This window comes from Dreissena polymorpha, chromosome 16, assembly GCF_020536995.1.
Source record: "Dreissena polymorpha isolate Duluth1 chromosome 16, UMN_Dpol_1.0, whole genome shotgun sequence".
Lineage (NCBI taxonomy): Eukaryota > Metazoa > Mollusca > Bivalvia > Myida > Dreissenidae > Dreissena > Dreissena polymorpha.
Genome location: NC_068370.1, coordinates 39,422,410 through 39,442,088, shown reverse-complemented (window position 1 = coordinate 39,442,088; position 19,679 = coordinate 39,422,410). Strand labels below are relative to the sequence as shown.

The following is a 19,679-nucleotide window of genomic DNA, read 5'->3' as shown; positions in this document are numbered from 1 at the left end:
CACTGCTACAATTTCATGACAGGTTTTATTTCATAAAAAAGGCTAAATGCTTAATTAATACAGATGACTGATTACTTGATTACAATATGGGTCATTACAAAACACAAAATCAGCTATAAGATTAATCAATATCTCTGTTTTATTAAAAATATACACATAATATTGGCAAACCAGGAATTTTAATATCAGATTGCATTTCATTATTTGAAATAAATACTACATTTCAGGCTAATATTGATATTAATGATTTTGCAGAACATTGACAAGTCTTTTAATGGCATACTGGCCTATGATTTATAGAAAGCACTCGCCACACAATACCTGGCAGAGGTGCCTGCAGATGTCTCTGCTGTGCTATGAAGGTCAGGGGTCAACAGGAACAGGTTGTTCTCTTTTGGCAGATGCAGGTCTCGAAGAACAATCTGTAGCAACCAATCATGTGTCAAAAGCATACAGTTCAATTTCTGGTGTAAACTTACGGTTTGTCACACATGTGACTAAAAATACCAACAATCGCTTTGTCACAGCTATAGCAGCAATGCCTATGGATAGATTCAAGGGCGCATTACTCAGAGACATGTGGATGACTGCCGGATATTCAATTAATGCACTTCAGAAATGTGAAAGATGTTTTCTCCACAAACTGAGAACATTTTATGCTTGTGAAATGGCTGATTTCAAACGCACATAACTCAAGAATAAGTGGATCACTGTCCGTTAAAATTGCGTCTTGCACACCTTAACTTCAAGATGATGAAATATTTTAAGTTTAAATTTAATCGTTTGAGAAAAAAGTTGTTCAATAAACATTTCATGATTGTGCCATAAAAATAACTACATGTAAGTTCAAGGACACATTATTCAGGAACATATGGCGCACATAACTAAAGAAAATAAGGATCACTGGACATAAACTATGTATCTTATCCACATATACTTCATTGTGATGACTTCTTTTGAGTTTCAATTCAATCAGTTAAGAAACATAGAATTTTTCTTTACAAACTCAGGCCATTTTATGCTTCTTCTATGAATATTGCTAAGTTTAAGGGCACGTAAAATATGCAAACTGATAACTTTCGTTCAATAACATGCAACCAAAAAAAGTTATGGAGTATAAATATTAATCTCACAAACAGAGTATTAAATGCTTAAACACTTAAATTACTGACATATTTTCAAGAATTATAACTTTAATTTTTAGGTTTATATTACATGTGAGGATTTCCTATCAGATATTATGATTAACAGATATCTAATTCAAGCTAAAGTTAACATCACAGGGTTCGACACTAAGGCACGTCCGACAGACATTGTCTAGTAAGATCAGTGGTCGGGCTAGTAAAACTGTGGGCTAGCTTGTCCGACTGGTCGTATATACAAAATATATACTGATTCATATAACTATAACTAATCGAAAACCTTTTTCTCTTTATGTGTAAAATAACTATTGTATCCATTATTTACATCAGAACAAAACTAGCGTATATAAATAAACGCGGAGCATTCACATGATTCATCACTATTTTTAGACGCGAAGGAGAGCTTCCCGCAGAAATAGCTTGTTTCCATTGATAAAGTTGTCATGAATATTAACACTTTGCATGCTGGGAAATTTGTAGTCTGCTAAAATGTTGTCTGCTGAATTTCTCAAATTAGCATTTTCTTCATTTTTTTTCAAAGATAACTATCATAATAGCAAACAGTTTGGATCCAGATGAGACGCCACGTTTTGTGGCGTCTCATCTGGATCCAAACTGTTTGCAAAGACCTTCAAAATTCGGTTCCAGCACTGAAATAGTTAATGATTTTCTGCAGTGTCGTAGAACTTTACATCATGTTTTTACGACTTCAATCGAAAATCGGTATCGTCAATGTAAACATTTTGGCGTAGCAGACGAGAGAATGAAATTTAAAGAGTGACTTTGTTCAAGATTGGATTTTCGTCCAACAAATAAGTTAATAAAGATGAATCCGACGGTAAAACTGACACAGATTATGATGGAAAAGGGCATAGGAGCTGTGGTAGCATAGAGCACAGCGGTCAAGGAGGCCAGAATTTGAGAACGTTTAATAAATGTCACCTGCTGTACAGACATCATTTGTTTAACTGGTGATAAACAGTGAAATTACAACAAACAATTTATGTTGTTAAATAGTTTTATTTTATTTTTTACTCTGTGCATCAAAATAACTTTCTTGTGTTCACTAATTATGTTCTGATAAAACCTGATTAAACAGTTACACGACACAATTCTGTTTATTTGCTATGTCATTTATGGTCTAGTAGACATTAGATTCGGGCTAGTACATTTTAAGAGGAGCTGGTCCGATGGTCTGGCTGTAAAAAAAGTTAATGTCGAACCCTGCATCACAAAAACAGACTACAACAAGTTTCTTACGTTATCTGTGACTTTTCTGTTGGCCCAGCCCTTCAGTTCTTGTCTGATGACAGGAACTCCAAGTTCATTGCTGAGAATCTCTTTGATCTGAGCTGAAAACACACATTTCAACAATGAGCAATTCTATGCTTTGGTTGAAAATATTGCATTTTGTGGACATTTTTTACTTCAGCAAATAATCTGCTCTTAATCATTTCGATGCAACTAATTTATATCTGCCATGTTCAAAAGTAACAAGAAAATAATATTATAGGTAAGTACATTATATTTAAGAAATAATATTAATGAAATATAATTCTTTATTGTTTATCCAAAGGCTGTTTGCAAAGCCTTGACATGAATGCAACTAATTAATCCCACAATGCATTTTATACTGACACCTCAAAAAGAGTCACTCGAGTGCCTCTTTTGACAATCAAAAGATATCCCCCTGTCTTGGCTACCATCAATTATATTAACATCAACGATAAAAAAACAACATTACTTGACCTTCATTATTTAAAATCACAGTCTAATAAAACGTGAGGATTTAAATTATTTTGTGCTCCTTGCATATTTTTGGAAAAACCACAACAGGAAGGCCAAATTCTAATTTTTTCAGAAAAGATTTTATGTCAGCGTAGTTGTCCACCCTAAAACAAGGATAGAATATTTAAACAAGAGCACTGCATAACGAATGCCAACGTTCGGCTGCGGGTGCAATTTTGAATAAAAGAAAGCTTGTCAGAATTATTTTTTTTAGAGGTCACAGTGACCTGGACCTTTGACCTAGTGACCCAAAAATGGATGTGGCCTGTAGAACTCATCAAGGTGCATCTACATATACAGTTTCAAAGTTGCAAGTGGAAGCACTTTGATTTTAGAGCAAAATGTCAAGGTTTTAGCACGATGCAGAAGGCGGATGACACAACGAGCTGGCTATGACAATACCTAGAGATTTCTCTGAAAACAGCCGAGCTAAAAATTGAAGTACAAAAGCAACATACCAACACATTCCGTATCCTGGATAAATACATCTATCTTTCTGTCCCTGTACTCCACATTGAAGTGCAGCATCCGTTTATCATATCCCCTGCTACTCACTCCTGCCCCAGAGGACGTTCCAAGCCCCACCCCTGAGGCTGATCCGGGGTCAAAACTTGCAGCCGAGTCGATGACATTCTCAGATCGCCATGGTACTGGGTCGCTGAATATCCCAGAGCTGAAGAACTGGTCCTCTGTGGGAGGTTTTGGTAAAGGGGGTTGTACCATCTCAGGCCCTGTGGGGGAATCTGCCCCTCCCATAACTGTCTGCACGGCTAGCTGTAATTATTGGGATTTTATTTTCAGCCTTAGGGCTTTTTACCACATCTTTGGAGATTCTGCTATTAGTCCTTTGGCGGTCACATGGCATCATACTGGGGATTGGTGGAGCCAAATTATAAAGAGAAAACATATTAACTCTTGGGGTAAGATTACTTTTAGGAAAATTGCATGTTTCCTAAGACATTTTTAGAGGAGATGATGCCTTTTAACGGATATAAGTAGAGCTTTGTCACAGGCGTGACGAATACCCCCATCGCAGCATTGACAGAGAATATTTTGCATGTTGTCTTCACAAAAAACAGCGGACACCATGCCTAATGTTTAAAACGCACTAAGTGACCGCGTGGCCTAGTTTTCGACCTGCCATGACCCATGTTCCAACTTGGCCTAGCCATCATCTAGATACAAATTCTGACCAAGTTTGGTGAAGCTCGGATGAAAACTGCTTGAATTAGAGAGCGGACACCATGCTCAATGTTTAAACGCACTAAGTGACCATGTGACCTAGTTTTTGACCCCGCATGACCAATATTCGAACTTGACCTAGACATCATCTAGATACAACATCTGACCAAGTTTGGTGAAGATCGGATGAAAACAACTTGAATAAGAGAGCGGACACTTAATAAGGACCGACCAACAAGCTCACTCCTATATAACCCCCTAAACTTCGTTTGTGGGGGTATAACTGTATAGGTGGAGAAAAGCCACGAGATAAATAATCTTAGTTTTAACCCATGATTATATACTGCTATCAATACATGATACACCATGGCAAATTGGCCAATGGCTGTAGAAAGTATGAGGTGAGCTACCTGATAACCAATAAAATTACAGACCACATTCATATTCTCTTCAAATAGCTTGACAGATTCTGCAACAGGAAGTGTAAATCTTGTGCTATATTTAATGTTCATGCTCAAATACATGTACTGCTATCATTAAATTAATATTAGACTAACAAAAGCTCCACTGTCGGAGACAGATGCCCCCCCCCCCCTCCCCCAGGGCCCTCACACTACTTTGGGGGAAGGAGTCCGCAGCCCTTAGGAGGGGGAATTTTCGCGGCGTTTCCCTTTTTGAGGGCTTTTTTTACTTACTCTCTCATTATTTCATTTGTATATGTTTGCACTATACTCATTGCATTTTTCATAATTTAGCATGCTTGAAAAGATTAAATTGAAATAGAATTGAGATATAATAATCATGAGAATATAATTCAGGTGGGGGACTGCCGCCGAATGATAGATTGAGGGCCCTGCCCCCCCCAACAGGGCCTTGACACCCATCACTCAATCCTTTGATCATATATTGAATGGAAACCAATTTAACACTTAATGTCATGGTGACCTTGACCTAGTGACCTCAATTTAATATAGGGGTCATCTACTGTCCAAGGCCAATGCACATGTGAAGTATCAAGCCAAACGGTCAATTCTTTGAACAGTTTTTGATCCGAAACAATGTTCACACTTATTGTGACAGTGACCTTTGACCTAGTGACCCCAATTTCAAAAGGGGTCATCTACTGTCTAAGGCCAATGCACTTAGGAAGTATCAAGCCAATCGGTAAATTCGTTGATGAGTTATTGATCATTGATGGGAAATGATTTTCACACTTATTGTGAGTGAGACCTTGACTTTTGACCTAGTGACCCCAATTTATTCAATAGGGGTCATCTACCGTACAAGGCCAATGCACATGTGAATCATTAAGCCAATCGGTCAATTTGTTGACAAGTTATTGATTGGAAACTATTTTAACACTTATTGTGACTATGACCTTAACCTTTGCCCTAGTGACCTCAATTTTAATAGGGGTCATCTACTGTCCAAGGCCAATGCACATAGTAAGTATCAAGCCAATAGGTAAATTTGTTGACAAGTTATTGATCGGACACAAACTGGTCTACCCACAGACATCCAGCAAAACAATATAACCCCTCTTCTTCAAAGGGGGCATAATAACATAAATGCACTTGACATTTAGCCATTAACTTCTTTGGCAAATGGCAGAGTTAACCCTGCTTTCTAAGCGAACTAATCAAAACATAACATGTTTACCATTAAATTCCAATCATTCTGGTCCAGAATTGCGATGCATGTCTCTATGTCATCAAGCTGTGTACATGCCTGAAAAATATTGATGACAAAATTATATTCAAAGCCATACAGACAAAAAAATCTTCATGAATTGCCAAAAAGTCGTATTTTTATAACCAATGAATAAAGAGAGCTCTCACAAGGTATGCACTTCACCATTCATTTGCTTTAATAATACTATCAATTTGCCAATGGAGAATCACATGCCAAAAAACGTTTAATATTAAATAATTCCATTAGAATTTTGTCCTTTTGGCTTTTGTGTATATATGACAAGACGTAAAAATAAATGCTATTATATCATGTTTCTGTAGTATTATTTTGCCGCAGTACACTGCTAATTTTTTGCAAAAATGACCAATGAAAGTAAGACAATTAAAAAATATCATATGATCACAAAAACTATAAAATAAACAGTTTATAACGCTGTCATTTAACCATATTTCAGATTAAAAAGTTTTAATTGAAAATAAATAAACATTACCGATTATAAAATGATGTACACAAAATCACTCACTATCGCCAATAAAGGATCACTTTTTACAGCATTATCTCCCCTGTCAGATCAAAAGTAGGAGCAACTTTTCAAAAATTTGTAAGATTGTACATTTATCCAAGGGACACACTATTCAACATTTTTTTAATAATTTGATTATACTTTTTCATGAAATACACAATAGTGACCCCCTAATGGCGTGACCCCCTATTGGCGAGTTGACTGTATAATGTTCATTTACAAAGACATATTTAAAGTTGAATATCTGTAGAAAATCTAGTTAAAGAATAAAAGCTGAAAATGAACAAATTAAAACAAGAAATATAATCATGCCAAAACAAGATTTTCAACTATTTATCAATTAAATTAGTTGAATTTAAGATAAGTTTCAAAGTGAGATCTGCATGTTAGCTACATGTACCTACACAAAAATACAGCGCAATACTCAATAACTAAGCAGACACCATTGTTCTTTTTTTAAGTAACAATGACCTTGACCTAACTGGCCCGAAATGCAATCCAACCCTAGGCCTGTATGTAAGCTACCTACAAACACAATTTCTGCATAATACCTCCATCCAAACTAAAGTTATCAAGCCCATAAACACGTTTTCAATTTTTTGTAACAGTGACCTTGACCCCATCAGCCCAAAATGCAAACCCTCGCAAGATCAGCCTGTAACCTACCTACACAAACAATCTCAGCACAATATCTAGATCCTTACTAAATTTATTTAGAGCAAACTTTTTATGTACATGTATTTTAAGCAACAGTGAGGTTGACCTTAACCGAAATGGCCAGTAATTCAATCTCATGCTAAATCTGCAAGTATGTCAGCTAGGGTAGTCAGAGTTGTTGCACACAAGTCTTTACCTAATTTCCTCAATACAAAAAGTACATTAAGGGCACAATTCTTCAAATTGCAGCATAGAATTATGGACCTTAATTGGTGACCTCACATGATGATCCCAAAGACATGTACAAGGTTTCAACTGAATATCTGTAGTACAGTAGTTACATGTACAGAGATATGTACTTGTTGCAAGCAAACTTTACAAAAGTGGCCTTAAAGGCCCAAAGTCACTCACCTGAGATACAAAGGAACTGACCTGTTCTGTGCAGCCTAAGACATCATTGTGAATTAAGGTAATGAAGCCAAAAAAATGTAGACAAATATTTTAATAACTGCATAATTTATTGATTATACATGCAAAGTTCAAGGCTCACATAACAAGCGCACCTGCTGTATGAAATTTTCAATAACTTCAGGTTCATTTGAGTTTTACTTTGAAAAAATTATAAGCTGCGGGGATTTAATGAGAGTGTTAAAAGTGTCATCCCAGATTAGCCTGTGCTGTCCACGCAGGCTAATCATAGACCACACTTAACCCCTAAACAGGATTTTTGCTAAGAACATACTTTCTTTAAACGAAAAATATAAATGAATGTACATTTATACTGATTTTACTCACTTTATTTGTAATTAAATATGACATTGTTTTCTTATTCAAATCTTGGGTCAATACAATTTCTACTTTCAATTTCATCCAGGACTAGGAATGGTCCATGGTTCATATTATTTCAATGTGGTTTATGAGGTTCAGCAATACGCATATTGAAAGAAATGTATTAAACAAGGGCTGTTTGTAAAACATGCATGCCCCCCATATGGGCTCTCCGTTGTAGTGACAGCCATTGAGTGAATATGTTTTTTGTCACTGTGACCTTGACCTTTGACCTAGTGACCTGAAAATCAATAGGGGTCATCTGCCAGTCATGATCAATGTACTTATGAAGTTTCATGATCCTAGCCATAAGCGTTCTTGAGTTATCATCCGGAAACCATTTTACTATTTTGGGTCACCTTGACCTTGACCTTTGACCTAGTGACCTGAAAATCAATAGGGGTCATCTGCGAGTCATGATCAATCTACCTATCAAGTTTCATGATCCTAGACATGAGCGTTCTTTAGTTATCATCCGGAAACCATTTTACTATTTCAGATCACCTTGAACTTGACCTTTGTCCTAGTGACCTCAAAATCGATAGGGGTCATCTGCGAGTCATGATCAATGTACCTATGAAGTTTCATTATCTTAGGCATAAGCGTTCTTGAGTTATCATCCGGAAACCATTTTACTATTTCGGGTCACCATGACCTTGACCTTTGACCCAGAGACCTAAAAATCAATAGGGGTCATCTGCGAGTCATAATCAATGTACCTATGAAGTTTTATGATTGTAGCCATCAGCGTTCTTGAGTTATCATCCGGAAACCATTTTACTATTTCAGGTCACCTTGACCTTTGATATAGTGACCTGAAAATCAATAGGGGTCAACTGCGAGTCATGATCAATCTACCTATCAAGTTGTCATGATCAATCTACCTATCAAGTTTCATGATCCTAGGCATAAGCGTTCTTAAGTTATCATCCGGAAACCATTTTACTATTTCGGGTCACCGTGACCTTGACCTTGTGACCTGAAAATCAATAGGGGTCATCTGCGAGTCATGATCAATGTACCTATGAAGTTTCATGATCCTGAGCCCAAGCGTTCTTGAGTTATCATCCGGAAACCACCTGGTGGACGGACCGACAGACCGACCGACATGTGCAAAGCAATATACCCCCTCTTCTTCGAAGGGGGGCATAAAAATACACTCATGCATAAAGGGTGTAATTCATATTGTCAATACTTTAAAATGTCGATTTATTTAAAACAAGGCTAGATTATTTCCCTGATATTATTTTGTGTCTCATTTGAAGATTTAGAAATATTTCTTAATCATGTCAATAGTGGCGTATCAATAGACTATCTAAAATTTATTTTTATATTGTTTACAGACGATAATAATGGTTACCATGAAAAAGAACACCATCAGTTATCCAGCATAGTTGAAATCTTTTGCAAAATAACTGTCATTCAAGGGGACAACAAGTTAACCCTGAGAAGAGTAACATGTATTTATATCTATTTTTTTACGACACAAGTTGCTGCATACTTTATTGTGAAACCATTCCGGTAAAGATCTGAAGGCTCTGATTACTCTAATGAGTACTACATGTATTAAACCCCATTTGTTGGATCTGTTATAGGTATGGTTGACTTGTGAAGTATGGGATTTGGTAAATCTTAAAAAATAGAAAAAAAAACACAAACAATTTGGAAATCTGTTCTTAAAGTAAAGCAACTTTAATGTTCAATGGCTTACTAAGAAAAAGCTTGGACGTACCATTTTTATATCACTAGACACAGAAGAACGATTATGAAATACTGGCTTAAAATATTGAACAGCACAAATAACATCATATGAAGATGAAGATTGTACTAAGACCTAAAAAAAAATGTTGAGGTTCGGGTAACATTGAACAAATTTCTATGTAGGGTAGGTCGATTTTTTATTTTATTTTCTTATTTTCTCCAGACAAGGTGCCTGTTTTTAAAAGTCATTCTATGCTGATGGTTTTCACATAAAACCTCTATGTATACCATAGAAAAGTGTTCCCATTATCGTGTAGTGTATTTCCCGTATAGATACTCATAATCCCATCTCGATCGATTCCTTAATACATCCGTATCAACCATACTTTCTATCTATTACTGCATATACTTACTATTTTTCCCGTCGCTACTCATTACCCGATAATCCCGTATATTCCAGTTTTAAAGCAAATTCTAGTAAATATGATAAAAGTGCTCAAGAATTTCAGAAACACAAACATTCACCATTTTTCTTAAATATGAAATAAAGTTTGACACTTAAGTGTTTTTGCTCATTCAAAGCGTGCGCTCTCATTGGCCAATATCGATTTTCCATTACAACGACGATCCGCCATAAGGCTGGCTTTACATGTAGGTGGGTAAAGAGATACATGACGTAATTGACAGAGGATCATAAATCGGCTCTCACAATTTTCGGCTAAGTCGATATTGCTTTGATATTTATCCTACCGGAAAACGGTAAAAAGTTTAGGGTCGGCATGGCCAATAAAAACTTTATGGTCCTTGCATTTTCCTAGGTAGGATCGGGTGAACCAAACCACATTTTTTTAGGCCTAAGCAATTTAAGATTATTTATCATGATTTCAAATAAAGTCTGTTAGATCAATTTCAAAAGTAAAAGTATACTTTTGTCAATGACAGTAGAAATTGATGTACATTAATTTATACAAATTGCTTAAAAAGTTATGAACATTATCTTGATAAGGTTCTCCTCAAATAAGTTGAAATAACCCATTGAATTCTTCAAACTTTACAGTATCATTTCAACTCTTAAAACAGAAACAGACCATCATGACAATAACAGAATTCAACATTGAAACAGATATTGCACTTTTTGCATGAACATTTATGTTAAAGATCACCCGGGTGTACATTGTCCAGGGTAATCATGGAACTTAGGCTGGAAATCCATGGTATAACATGGAATTCCATGGAAATCCCTGGAATTTGAAACAGTTTCCAGGGTTTTCCAGGGTTTTGTTCTAGAAATGTCCATGAAACGTGGACTTTTTCCAAGCATTTTCCAGCCTTGGATGGAAAAGCATGGAAAAGGAATGGAAAACGCTAAATTTAGGCTGGATAACCATGGAAAATATTTCCAGATAGCATGGAAAGTGGAACATAGAATTGTTTAAGCATGGAAAAGACTCTAACATTTTTAACTGACCCTGGAAAAAACTTAGACTTTATAAGATGAGAAAATAACTTATAAAAATGCAACACATTTTATTCAAAGTAAATCAGAGTTCAACAACTTACACAACATATGAATAAAACAAAAACAATGTGCATAGTTTGGGCAGAAATAGTAGTAGTTATAGTAGTTGTACACATGTAGTAGTAGTAGTAGAAGTAGTAATGCTGGTGCTGGCAGTAGAATATGTTGTAGGAGTAGAAGTAAAAGTGGTTGTTGTATAAGTTGTACGAGCAGTTAAACTACTGATAATTATACTATTGGTGCAAATTTAAGTGACAGTAGCAGTAGTAGCAGTTATTATTGTGTTGTTGTTTTAGCATTTAGAGGAATAGTAGCAGTAATGGTAGCAATAGAAGTATAAATAATAATAACAATACTAGTAGCAGCAGTAGTAGTAGTAGTTAAGGAAGTAGCATTAGCAGCAGCAGCAGTAGTAGTAGTAGAAGTAGTAGTAGTAGTAGCAGTAGCAGCAGCAGCAGTAGTAGTAGTAGTAGTAGAAGTTGTAGTAGTATTAGTAGTAGAAGTAGCAGCAGCAGCAGTAGTAGCAGTAGCAGCATCAGCAGCATCAGTAGCAGTAGTAGTAGCAGTAGTAGTAGCAGAAGTAGTTGAAGTTGTAGTAGTAGTAGTAGTAGTAGTAGTAGTAGTAGTAGTAGTAGTAGTAGTAGTAGAAGTAGTAGTAGTAACAGCAGCAGTAGTAGTAGTAGTCCCTGCAGCAGGAGTTGTAGTTGTAGCAGCAGCAGCAGTAGCAGTAGTAATAGTAGCAGCAGCAGGAGTAGTAGCAGCAGCAGCAGTAGCAGCAGCAGTAGTAGTAGTTGAAGCAGTAGTAGTAGTAGTAGCAGTAGTAGCAGCAGCAGTAGTAGAAGTAGTAGTAGTAGAAGTAGTAGTAGTAGTAGTAGTAGTAGTAGTAGTAGTAGTAGTAGTAGTAGTAGTAGTAGTAGTAGTAGAAGTAGCAGCAGTAGTAGTAGTAGTAGTAGTAGTAGTAGTAGTAGTAGTAGTAGTAGTAGTAGTAGTAGTAGTAGTAGTTGTTGTTGTTGTTGTGACTGTTGTAATAGTAGTAGTAGTTTTGCAGAAGTAGTAGTAGTAGTAGTACTAGTACTAGTAGTAGAAGTAATAGTAGTAACTTTCAAAGCAATGTCTACAAGTTTAAGTTCCTTAACCCTGTTCAAGGTGTATACACACTCAATATTTAACTACAGTCCAGGTTTGCAATTCACAAACTATCTGATAAGCCTGTGTGTGAGTCAGATATGTCTGCGGCTAATCTATTGGTTATAAAATATCACAGCCTTTTCTGATTGGCTGAGTTCAAATACAGAAGATTACCTGTTAGATTGAAATTCTGGAGTAGGCGTATTGTAGAAAATATGCAGGTGAAACTTGTTGTTAAAATGACGTTAATGTAATTTCACAAACAGTAGAGTTAATGAGTTTTTCCATTAACAAGAATTTCTTAAAATGATAATGCATGGATATCATTTGGAAAGTGACATGAAATGTTGTTAAAAAGTGATGCATACAAGTGTTTCAGAAGTCTGTCTAGGAATAGAACAACAACTGAAGGTTTGTGCTTTTCATTATTTCTAAATATTCCTTTAAATTTATTCTTCTTATGTCATCATTGTAGACCTTTTTCATTTGATATTTAAGGTAAAAGTATGGCAATTATAGAAGTTTAAAGCAGCTGTCACACACATTTTCACTAAGTGCAGTTTGCAGCTTGATAAAGGAAGTCCTATGTGGAGATGTTAATAAGCTTGAATGTAGTATCGGAAGTTTATAATGCATGGCTAGGGAACTGAGGCTAAGGGAGTTATGTGCTGTGCATGATGAGAACTCAATGCTCATTAATGCTGTTAATGTTTATAAATAAATTAATTAAACCAATAGCATTGTTTGTTAGGTTTCACTGTGCATTTTCATACCAATAGAATTACACATCATTCTAATGATAGCAATAATAAATTTTAACTAATCATACCAACAAATTTTGTTATGCTATGCTTTGTGATGTATTAACTTCATTGTAAGTTATTATTTAAAGACCATTTTACTAAATATTTAAAACAATACTTTAATTATTTTCTATATACATTTTCATTATGTGCTTTAACTGTAGCTGACCAGTTTATGGTAGATACTGCAGAGTTTGGCAGGGAAATAACCCAAGACAGCAAAGCGGCTCTTTTGGCGCATTTACCAAGAGGACTAACATGGCCACAAATTCATGGTAAATATTGTTATGCCCCGGGCTCATATAAGAAATTTAGTGTTAACCACCTGAAAGTATTTTGTCTTTTTGGTATCCACTATTTTGGTCTAGTTTCAATTACAGGTTATTTTTATATGAATTAGCAAACTAGCATAACTTTCATATAGCAATATCTGAATATAAAATTCCTATATATGTTTGAGTTTCCAGATACATGCTAGTGTACCCCGTTTTGGGGAATTTAAGAAAACAACAATATAAATTTCAAAATAAAAGAGAGTCATATAAAAATATAAGTTAAATCACAAATTTATTCACTTGAAAGTCTCAGTTTTCCTGTGTGGTTGCCTGTTTGCAAGTAGATTAAAGCCGGCTTGCAAACTTTAAGAGAATAAATTTCAGTAAATGGAAAAGAAATAATTGTTAACTACTTACGATCGTAAATGTTCGCTCAAATACAAAAAAGCCAGATGTACCTAATTGAGCAGTGATATGAAATATCTAAAATAGATTAAAATATGAATGAGCATTGAAGTATAGATATTCAATCATATGATTGCTGCACATTTACTTTCACAGATGAATGTAAAAAATTTATGACTTTCTTGTAATATTGTTTGATTTGTTTTTCTTTCAGAGATCATGCAGGAGCCGTACAGTATAACAGCAGTTCAAGTTCTATAAAAGATCCACGACCTACTGAAGCCCAGCTAATTAACAAAAAAGTTTTTAAAAACTGTAATTTTTATCCCACCTGGGTACTTATAATTTACTATGCTGCCTACACAAGTTTTAGACTAGCAATTATATTTTAAATTGTCACTTGGAAAGTAATACATGTACATGCATTATGTTCTGAATTTCTTTGAACAATAAAATTATATAAAAGTATATTAATGAAATTAAACCCCTAAATTGCATTAAAGTGAAAGTAGCTGAGAAAAATAGTACCATGGTGCTCATGGGCAGCTACATATATTGTGACATACATGAAGCAGCTAAAATAACTTAAATTGTTCATTTTGTTTCTTGTATATTGTTTGTACAGGGTTCATGAATTGTTACTGTATATTACTTGACTTGCTTGTATTTTGTTACTTTGAATACATGTTGTGAAGGTTGCATTATACTTTTTAACTTTTAAAGTAGCGCCTGTTCTGTTATGTAAGGGCCTGATTTATGATAATGGACCTAGAGGCTTTGTAAGCATGTATTAAACAACACTTGTTTGATCTGAATAATTTGTTAAATAAATGTAACACAATTTGTAATCTGATGTTATATTTTGATGAATTGTGAACAAAATAATACATCGAAAAAACTAAGGCATTATGTTGATTTTTTGTTTTGTTTTAATCTTACCTTAAATTATGATTTATTTAAGCTGTGAGTATTGTATTCATTTAATACATGAATATTGTTTTTAGACCAGAAATTTCTTTTTCTATTCAGTGACCATGGTAAACGCTGGACAATTTTCCATGTTATACCAGGCATCCATGGAATATTAAACATGGAAAAACCCTGGAACATTTTCCAGGGTTTTCCAGCCAGCATGGAAAAAATACCGTCCGAATACTCCATGTAATCTGGAAAACCCTGGAAAAAAATCCATGGTTTTCCAGATTACATGGAGTATTCGGACGGTATTTATTCCATGCTGGCTGGAAAACCCTGGAAATTGTTCCATGGTAATTATTCCAGGGAGCCTGGAAACCATGGAAACTATTCCAGGCTATTTCCACATACCATGGACAATTTTCCACCCTTTTTTTTTTAAATATTGACGCTGGAAAAGGCTGGAAACTTAGTCCGAATACTCCAGCCTCATATTTTCCATGGATTTCCATGGAAAACCCTGGACAAAGTACACCCGGGCAATTTCATTTTGTCCCATATATTGTGACATTACAAAACAAGAGATTGTCAAGCAATATGGTCCCCTACCGGTGAAACTCCACCATTGTCAGTAAAAGAAAAATATTATTTTTTAGTTTTGTTGCCATAGCAACCAGAATTTTTGAAGTAGGAACAAAATGAAATGATGTGTATAATCTCCATATTGCCATCCACATGTATCCATATTTCAAGTTGCATGAAAAAAATATGAAGAACATTTTAAGTTATCGCAGGATCCAGAAAAGTGTGACAGACTGAGTGAAAACCATAAGTCCCCTCTGGTTTCACCGGTAGGGGACAATAAATAACATGCACTGTTTTTGTTTCACAATTTTGAGAATGGGGTTGGAGCCCTTTGGATTGGAGAAAACTTTGTTTTTATCATGAATATTCATTGGGAAATTGGTGTATTTCTATTTTTGCTAATTAATTATTTGACCATATTGTTTTTCTATTTGCTCGATAAGAAATTAAGTTAAATGTTGAAATATTTTTTGTAAACCTTCAGTAAGGTAATTTGTGTGCAGTCATTTGGGAAAAAATATAATTTAAAAAAAATACTTTCTGACATGTTAGTTACACAAAGATAATATAACACTTCCCTAGTATGGTCAAATTGATATGTTTATGTAAATCAAAAAGTTACAAAACTGTTTGTAAATCTGTGTAAATATACCATGAATGCTTTCAACAGACCTAAACGGTTTATTTATATTGTACAATAAATAGTATTTTTGTTCTCTTCCTGTATAGTAGAGCACCTGTCATGAATATATTTACATTAAATCACTTAAGATATTGAGTTTTTGTAGTATTTTTTTCTAGTAAATAAATAAATGTAGATGTACTACCTAGTGCTGCAACAATACGCTAAAACACGTATTGCAATATACAATGTATTGTCAGTTCAAAAAACCCGTATTGCAATATTTTGCTACATGTAACTTGTACCAGAATTATAACTCACCATGCAGCTTTGTATTGTATGTTTAGGTTCTTGTTATATCCAATTGGCAATTCTAGCCTTTTTTAAAAAAATCCTTTATAAACACAATTACCGGTAACTCTTTTTTGGCTTTACAAGGCATTTTTTTATGAAAGATTAGTATTGTCATTTTGTGTTGTTCATGTAACTTGCGTCATGATGCTACATTGTGTACTTCCGCATGTTTGTTTACCTTTTCCCTGAGATTTAGGGAGGAAAATTTTGTGGTGCTGCTCTAAGTAAAGAAGGTTTTCCAGCCATTTTGGGAAAAGGAGTCTGGTTAAATTGGGATTTGTTTAATCAATAAAAGTGGCAAATTTGCAAATTTGAGAATTTTGTATCGACACAAATGACAAAATTGGGACTTTTTTTATATGAACAAATATTGACACAACAGGTCTTTTAATGGCACTTTGGGAAAAAATCATATAAGTTATAGTTATATATTTTGTAGGTTGTTTAAAAAAAATTATTGAGATATCGAGTCTAATAATCATAAGTCATAAGACACATCTTGCTAAAAAAATTAAATAATAATTTTTTTTGGAAATTGGGATTTTGTTAATATAATTTTGGTTTGGGATCGGGTCCGTTTACTTTGTGATCGGGTCCGTTTTACGGCCTTTTTTACATACCGGTAGCAGAAAAACCCCTGAAGTGTGAGAACATATTAGAGGTTCGGCCACTACATTTGACACTATCCTTACAACGCTTACAATATCCTCCCCTTCCTCGATCTCATTCGTTTGTCTCTCCCTTTTAGACTAAAATATGCCCAAACAACACTTTTTCCCTTGGAATTGTCTATGAAGGCGGCGTTCGTTTCGTCTGCCATTTTTAGAACTATTATAAAAGGAGACTTTTTATCATAATTACTTCTGTTGATAATAAAATCAATTTACATTTTAATTATGTAATAAAAATTTTTTTTCTCCGTATTTTCACAAGCTTCATCTTAAATTTACCAGTATGACATGCAAAAGCAGATCTTGCGTACTCACATGTAACAACCCTACTCCGTATAATAGACATTTTAGAAGCTATTTTTACGTAACAATTAATTTTTTACTAAACACTGATTCGTTTTGTTTAACTTGATATCATTATTTCGGATGGCTTTTCTGGACGAAATGTGGATTATTATTTGTAGAATTTTCGTACCGGTATGATGAAAATCGTATCGCAATACAATATGCGGATTGCGATATACACCAATATATTGTTGCAGCACTAATTTTGGATGGCTTTTTTGGATGAAATGTGGATTAATTTTTTTTGAATTTTTGTACCAGCATGATGAAAATTGTATCGCAATACAATATGCGGATTGCATATTGCAATATCGGTATATTGTTGCAACACTACAAATTATGTAATTTAAATTTAGTATGTTGTGTTGACACTAATAAATTATATGTTAGGCACTAACCCAACATGTATACAGTTGAATCCGGTAATCTTGCGCGTCCGGTAATCAGCAGTTGTGAATTTTGCAGATGATGAATGGATTTCTTTAGTGATGAAAGATGGAATTTCACATTTTAAAGAATTAACGGATTTAAAAGGTACGTATTCCATGCAAAATAAAATTCGATCATAACATTTTAACACGGATTGCGTCATCCCTATAAATTGTACATGTGATAACGTAAACACTGACCTACTTATGATAAACTCGAAATGAATCACAAATTCCATGCAGTCTTTAATGATTTCATAGTTTAAATTAAGAATTCATAAATCCAACGTGTAATTTAGCATTCCATTTTACAATATCCAATCAGTTATGGTATTTTTTGGCCATTGAAAACATAGCGCATCAGACGACATGGTCATCATATCCCGCCATTCTGTCAAACCACATTGGTATTATATCCGCATGCTCAATGGCCTTGTTTTGATATTTTTCTGTAAACTATGTAAGCATTATCGTGGTAAAATTAAACCTGTTATGCATAAACATGTTTTAAACGCTAAAAATCAATCATTTTACATTTTAATTGTTTTGTTTGCTACAGTCAACAGAATGCCACCACCATCATCAAAGAAACCGAAAAATCCACATTAAATTTTAATGGTTTTACAGACTTATTTTTTTAATAATTTCCTGGAATGTTTTTTGTCCCAAATTGGACGCCATATGTCTACATTTTTGCCTAAATGAGGTCACTTCACCAAGTGCGCAAGATTACCGGACACTGTGATAGTTTGAAAATGAGGTGAGTCATGTTTGTTTTGAAATCAAATCGGACAGTTCTTCACTTAATTTATCAGATATTTTTGTGTTAATAAGCACATGAACTTCTTATTTTCATAATAAATTTAGATATTATGTTGTCAATTTATAAAATAACAGATTTTTAAACCAATTGACCCTTAACTGCGCAAGATTACTGGACAGCATTGTAAACAGTAATAGAATGTTAAATGATCTAAAAGTATGTTTACATTTACAAATCTGTTATCATGGTTTCAATTATAAGAAATCAATGAAAACAACACAGGTGTAGTTTTACATCACTTCATTGGTTGGAATTATTGATGGCCCTTTGAGTTGCTTAACAAAAATTATGTCAAAACAACTCAAGTTGTAATTAAATTTTAATCCAAAAATGAAAAATCAAAGATGTCTACACTTGTAAAGACGGAAATGCTCATTTTAGTTTGGGTATCATGAACATAACTGATAAACAATATTTAAAATACGAAAATCCAATAATGAAGGGTCATTTCTAAGACGTAGTAAGACAGTAAATGTGTCATGACAAGAACAGCTGATTCACTTGTTTGTGTAGTAAGACACCGCGTGCGAATCACGTAAATTTTATAAAAATACGAAAATAATCTTTGAGGCCGACTATACAAATGGGTTAATAGATAGTTCATAAGTTGGTATTTTAGTTGTTTTCACTTTTAATGAACCAGTACATTACTAAAACATTACCTGAAAATCAGCTAAAATTTGCTCTCTTTCTGCCATTGTTGACGTCTTTTCCGTATTCGGAACACTTCGAAATTAAAAAGGCTACACACCAATAAGTTAACTTTTGCTATTTTCGTTTTGAATCCCAACAAACTGCTTCATCACAAACTCCATTCAAGTGGGCAGTGAAAGTACTCGTGGTTTGAGTCACACCCTCATACCGTACACTTTGTTTGCAAGAAGATTTAACGTCATTGTAATCGGATAAGATTTTCGATTCTGAGGGTCGTCTCATTAACGTATAGATAAGTATAATGTGACCATACATTAATAAATCTGTATACATTAAATACCGCTATACACACATGTAGACCCTGTGGAAGTTCTAATAACATCAATCGAACGCATTTTGTCGGAAATTAAATTTCTTTATTGAAGGTCTTAATAATCAACTTGAATGTACGTTTGATACATTAGTTTTGTTTTGACAAGATTCTAATTAGTGAAACCACTTCAGATACGTATGAATATAACGGTACCGAGAGCAGCAAACGACATCTATGATACGATAGGCATTTTACTAATCAGACACATGTTTGGTATGTTCGTTAGCGGATATTTACAATTATACGATTTTATTGTTTTCAAATAT

The 19,679-nt window shown here is 34.4% G+C and overlaps 1 protein-coding gene across 1 annotated transcript in view; it reads right to left on the bottom strand.

Annotated features, from left to right (window-relative positions):
• The window catches only part of LOC127862368 (FAS-associated factor 1-like), a 32,377-nt gene extending 13,238 nt beyond the window's left edge, over positions 1–19,139 (bottom strand). Inside the window, exons 1-5 of the mRNA XM_052401458.1 lie at positions 19,049–19,139; positions 5,772–5,840; positions 3,389–3,704; positions 2,403–2,494; positions 322–422 (exon numbers count right to left, since the gene is read on the bottom strand). Of these exons, the coding sequence (XP_052257418.1) occupies positions 322–422; positions 2,403–2,494; positions 3,389–3,704; positions 5,772–5,840; positions 19,049–19,084 (614 nt within the window). The 5' untranslated portion in view covers positions 19,085–19,139. The remainder of the gene's footprint in view (positions 1–321; positions 423–2,402; positions 2,495–3,388; positions 3,705–5,771; positions 5,841–19,048) is intronic.
• Positions 19,140–19,679: the final 540 nt, after the last annotated feature.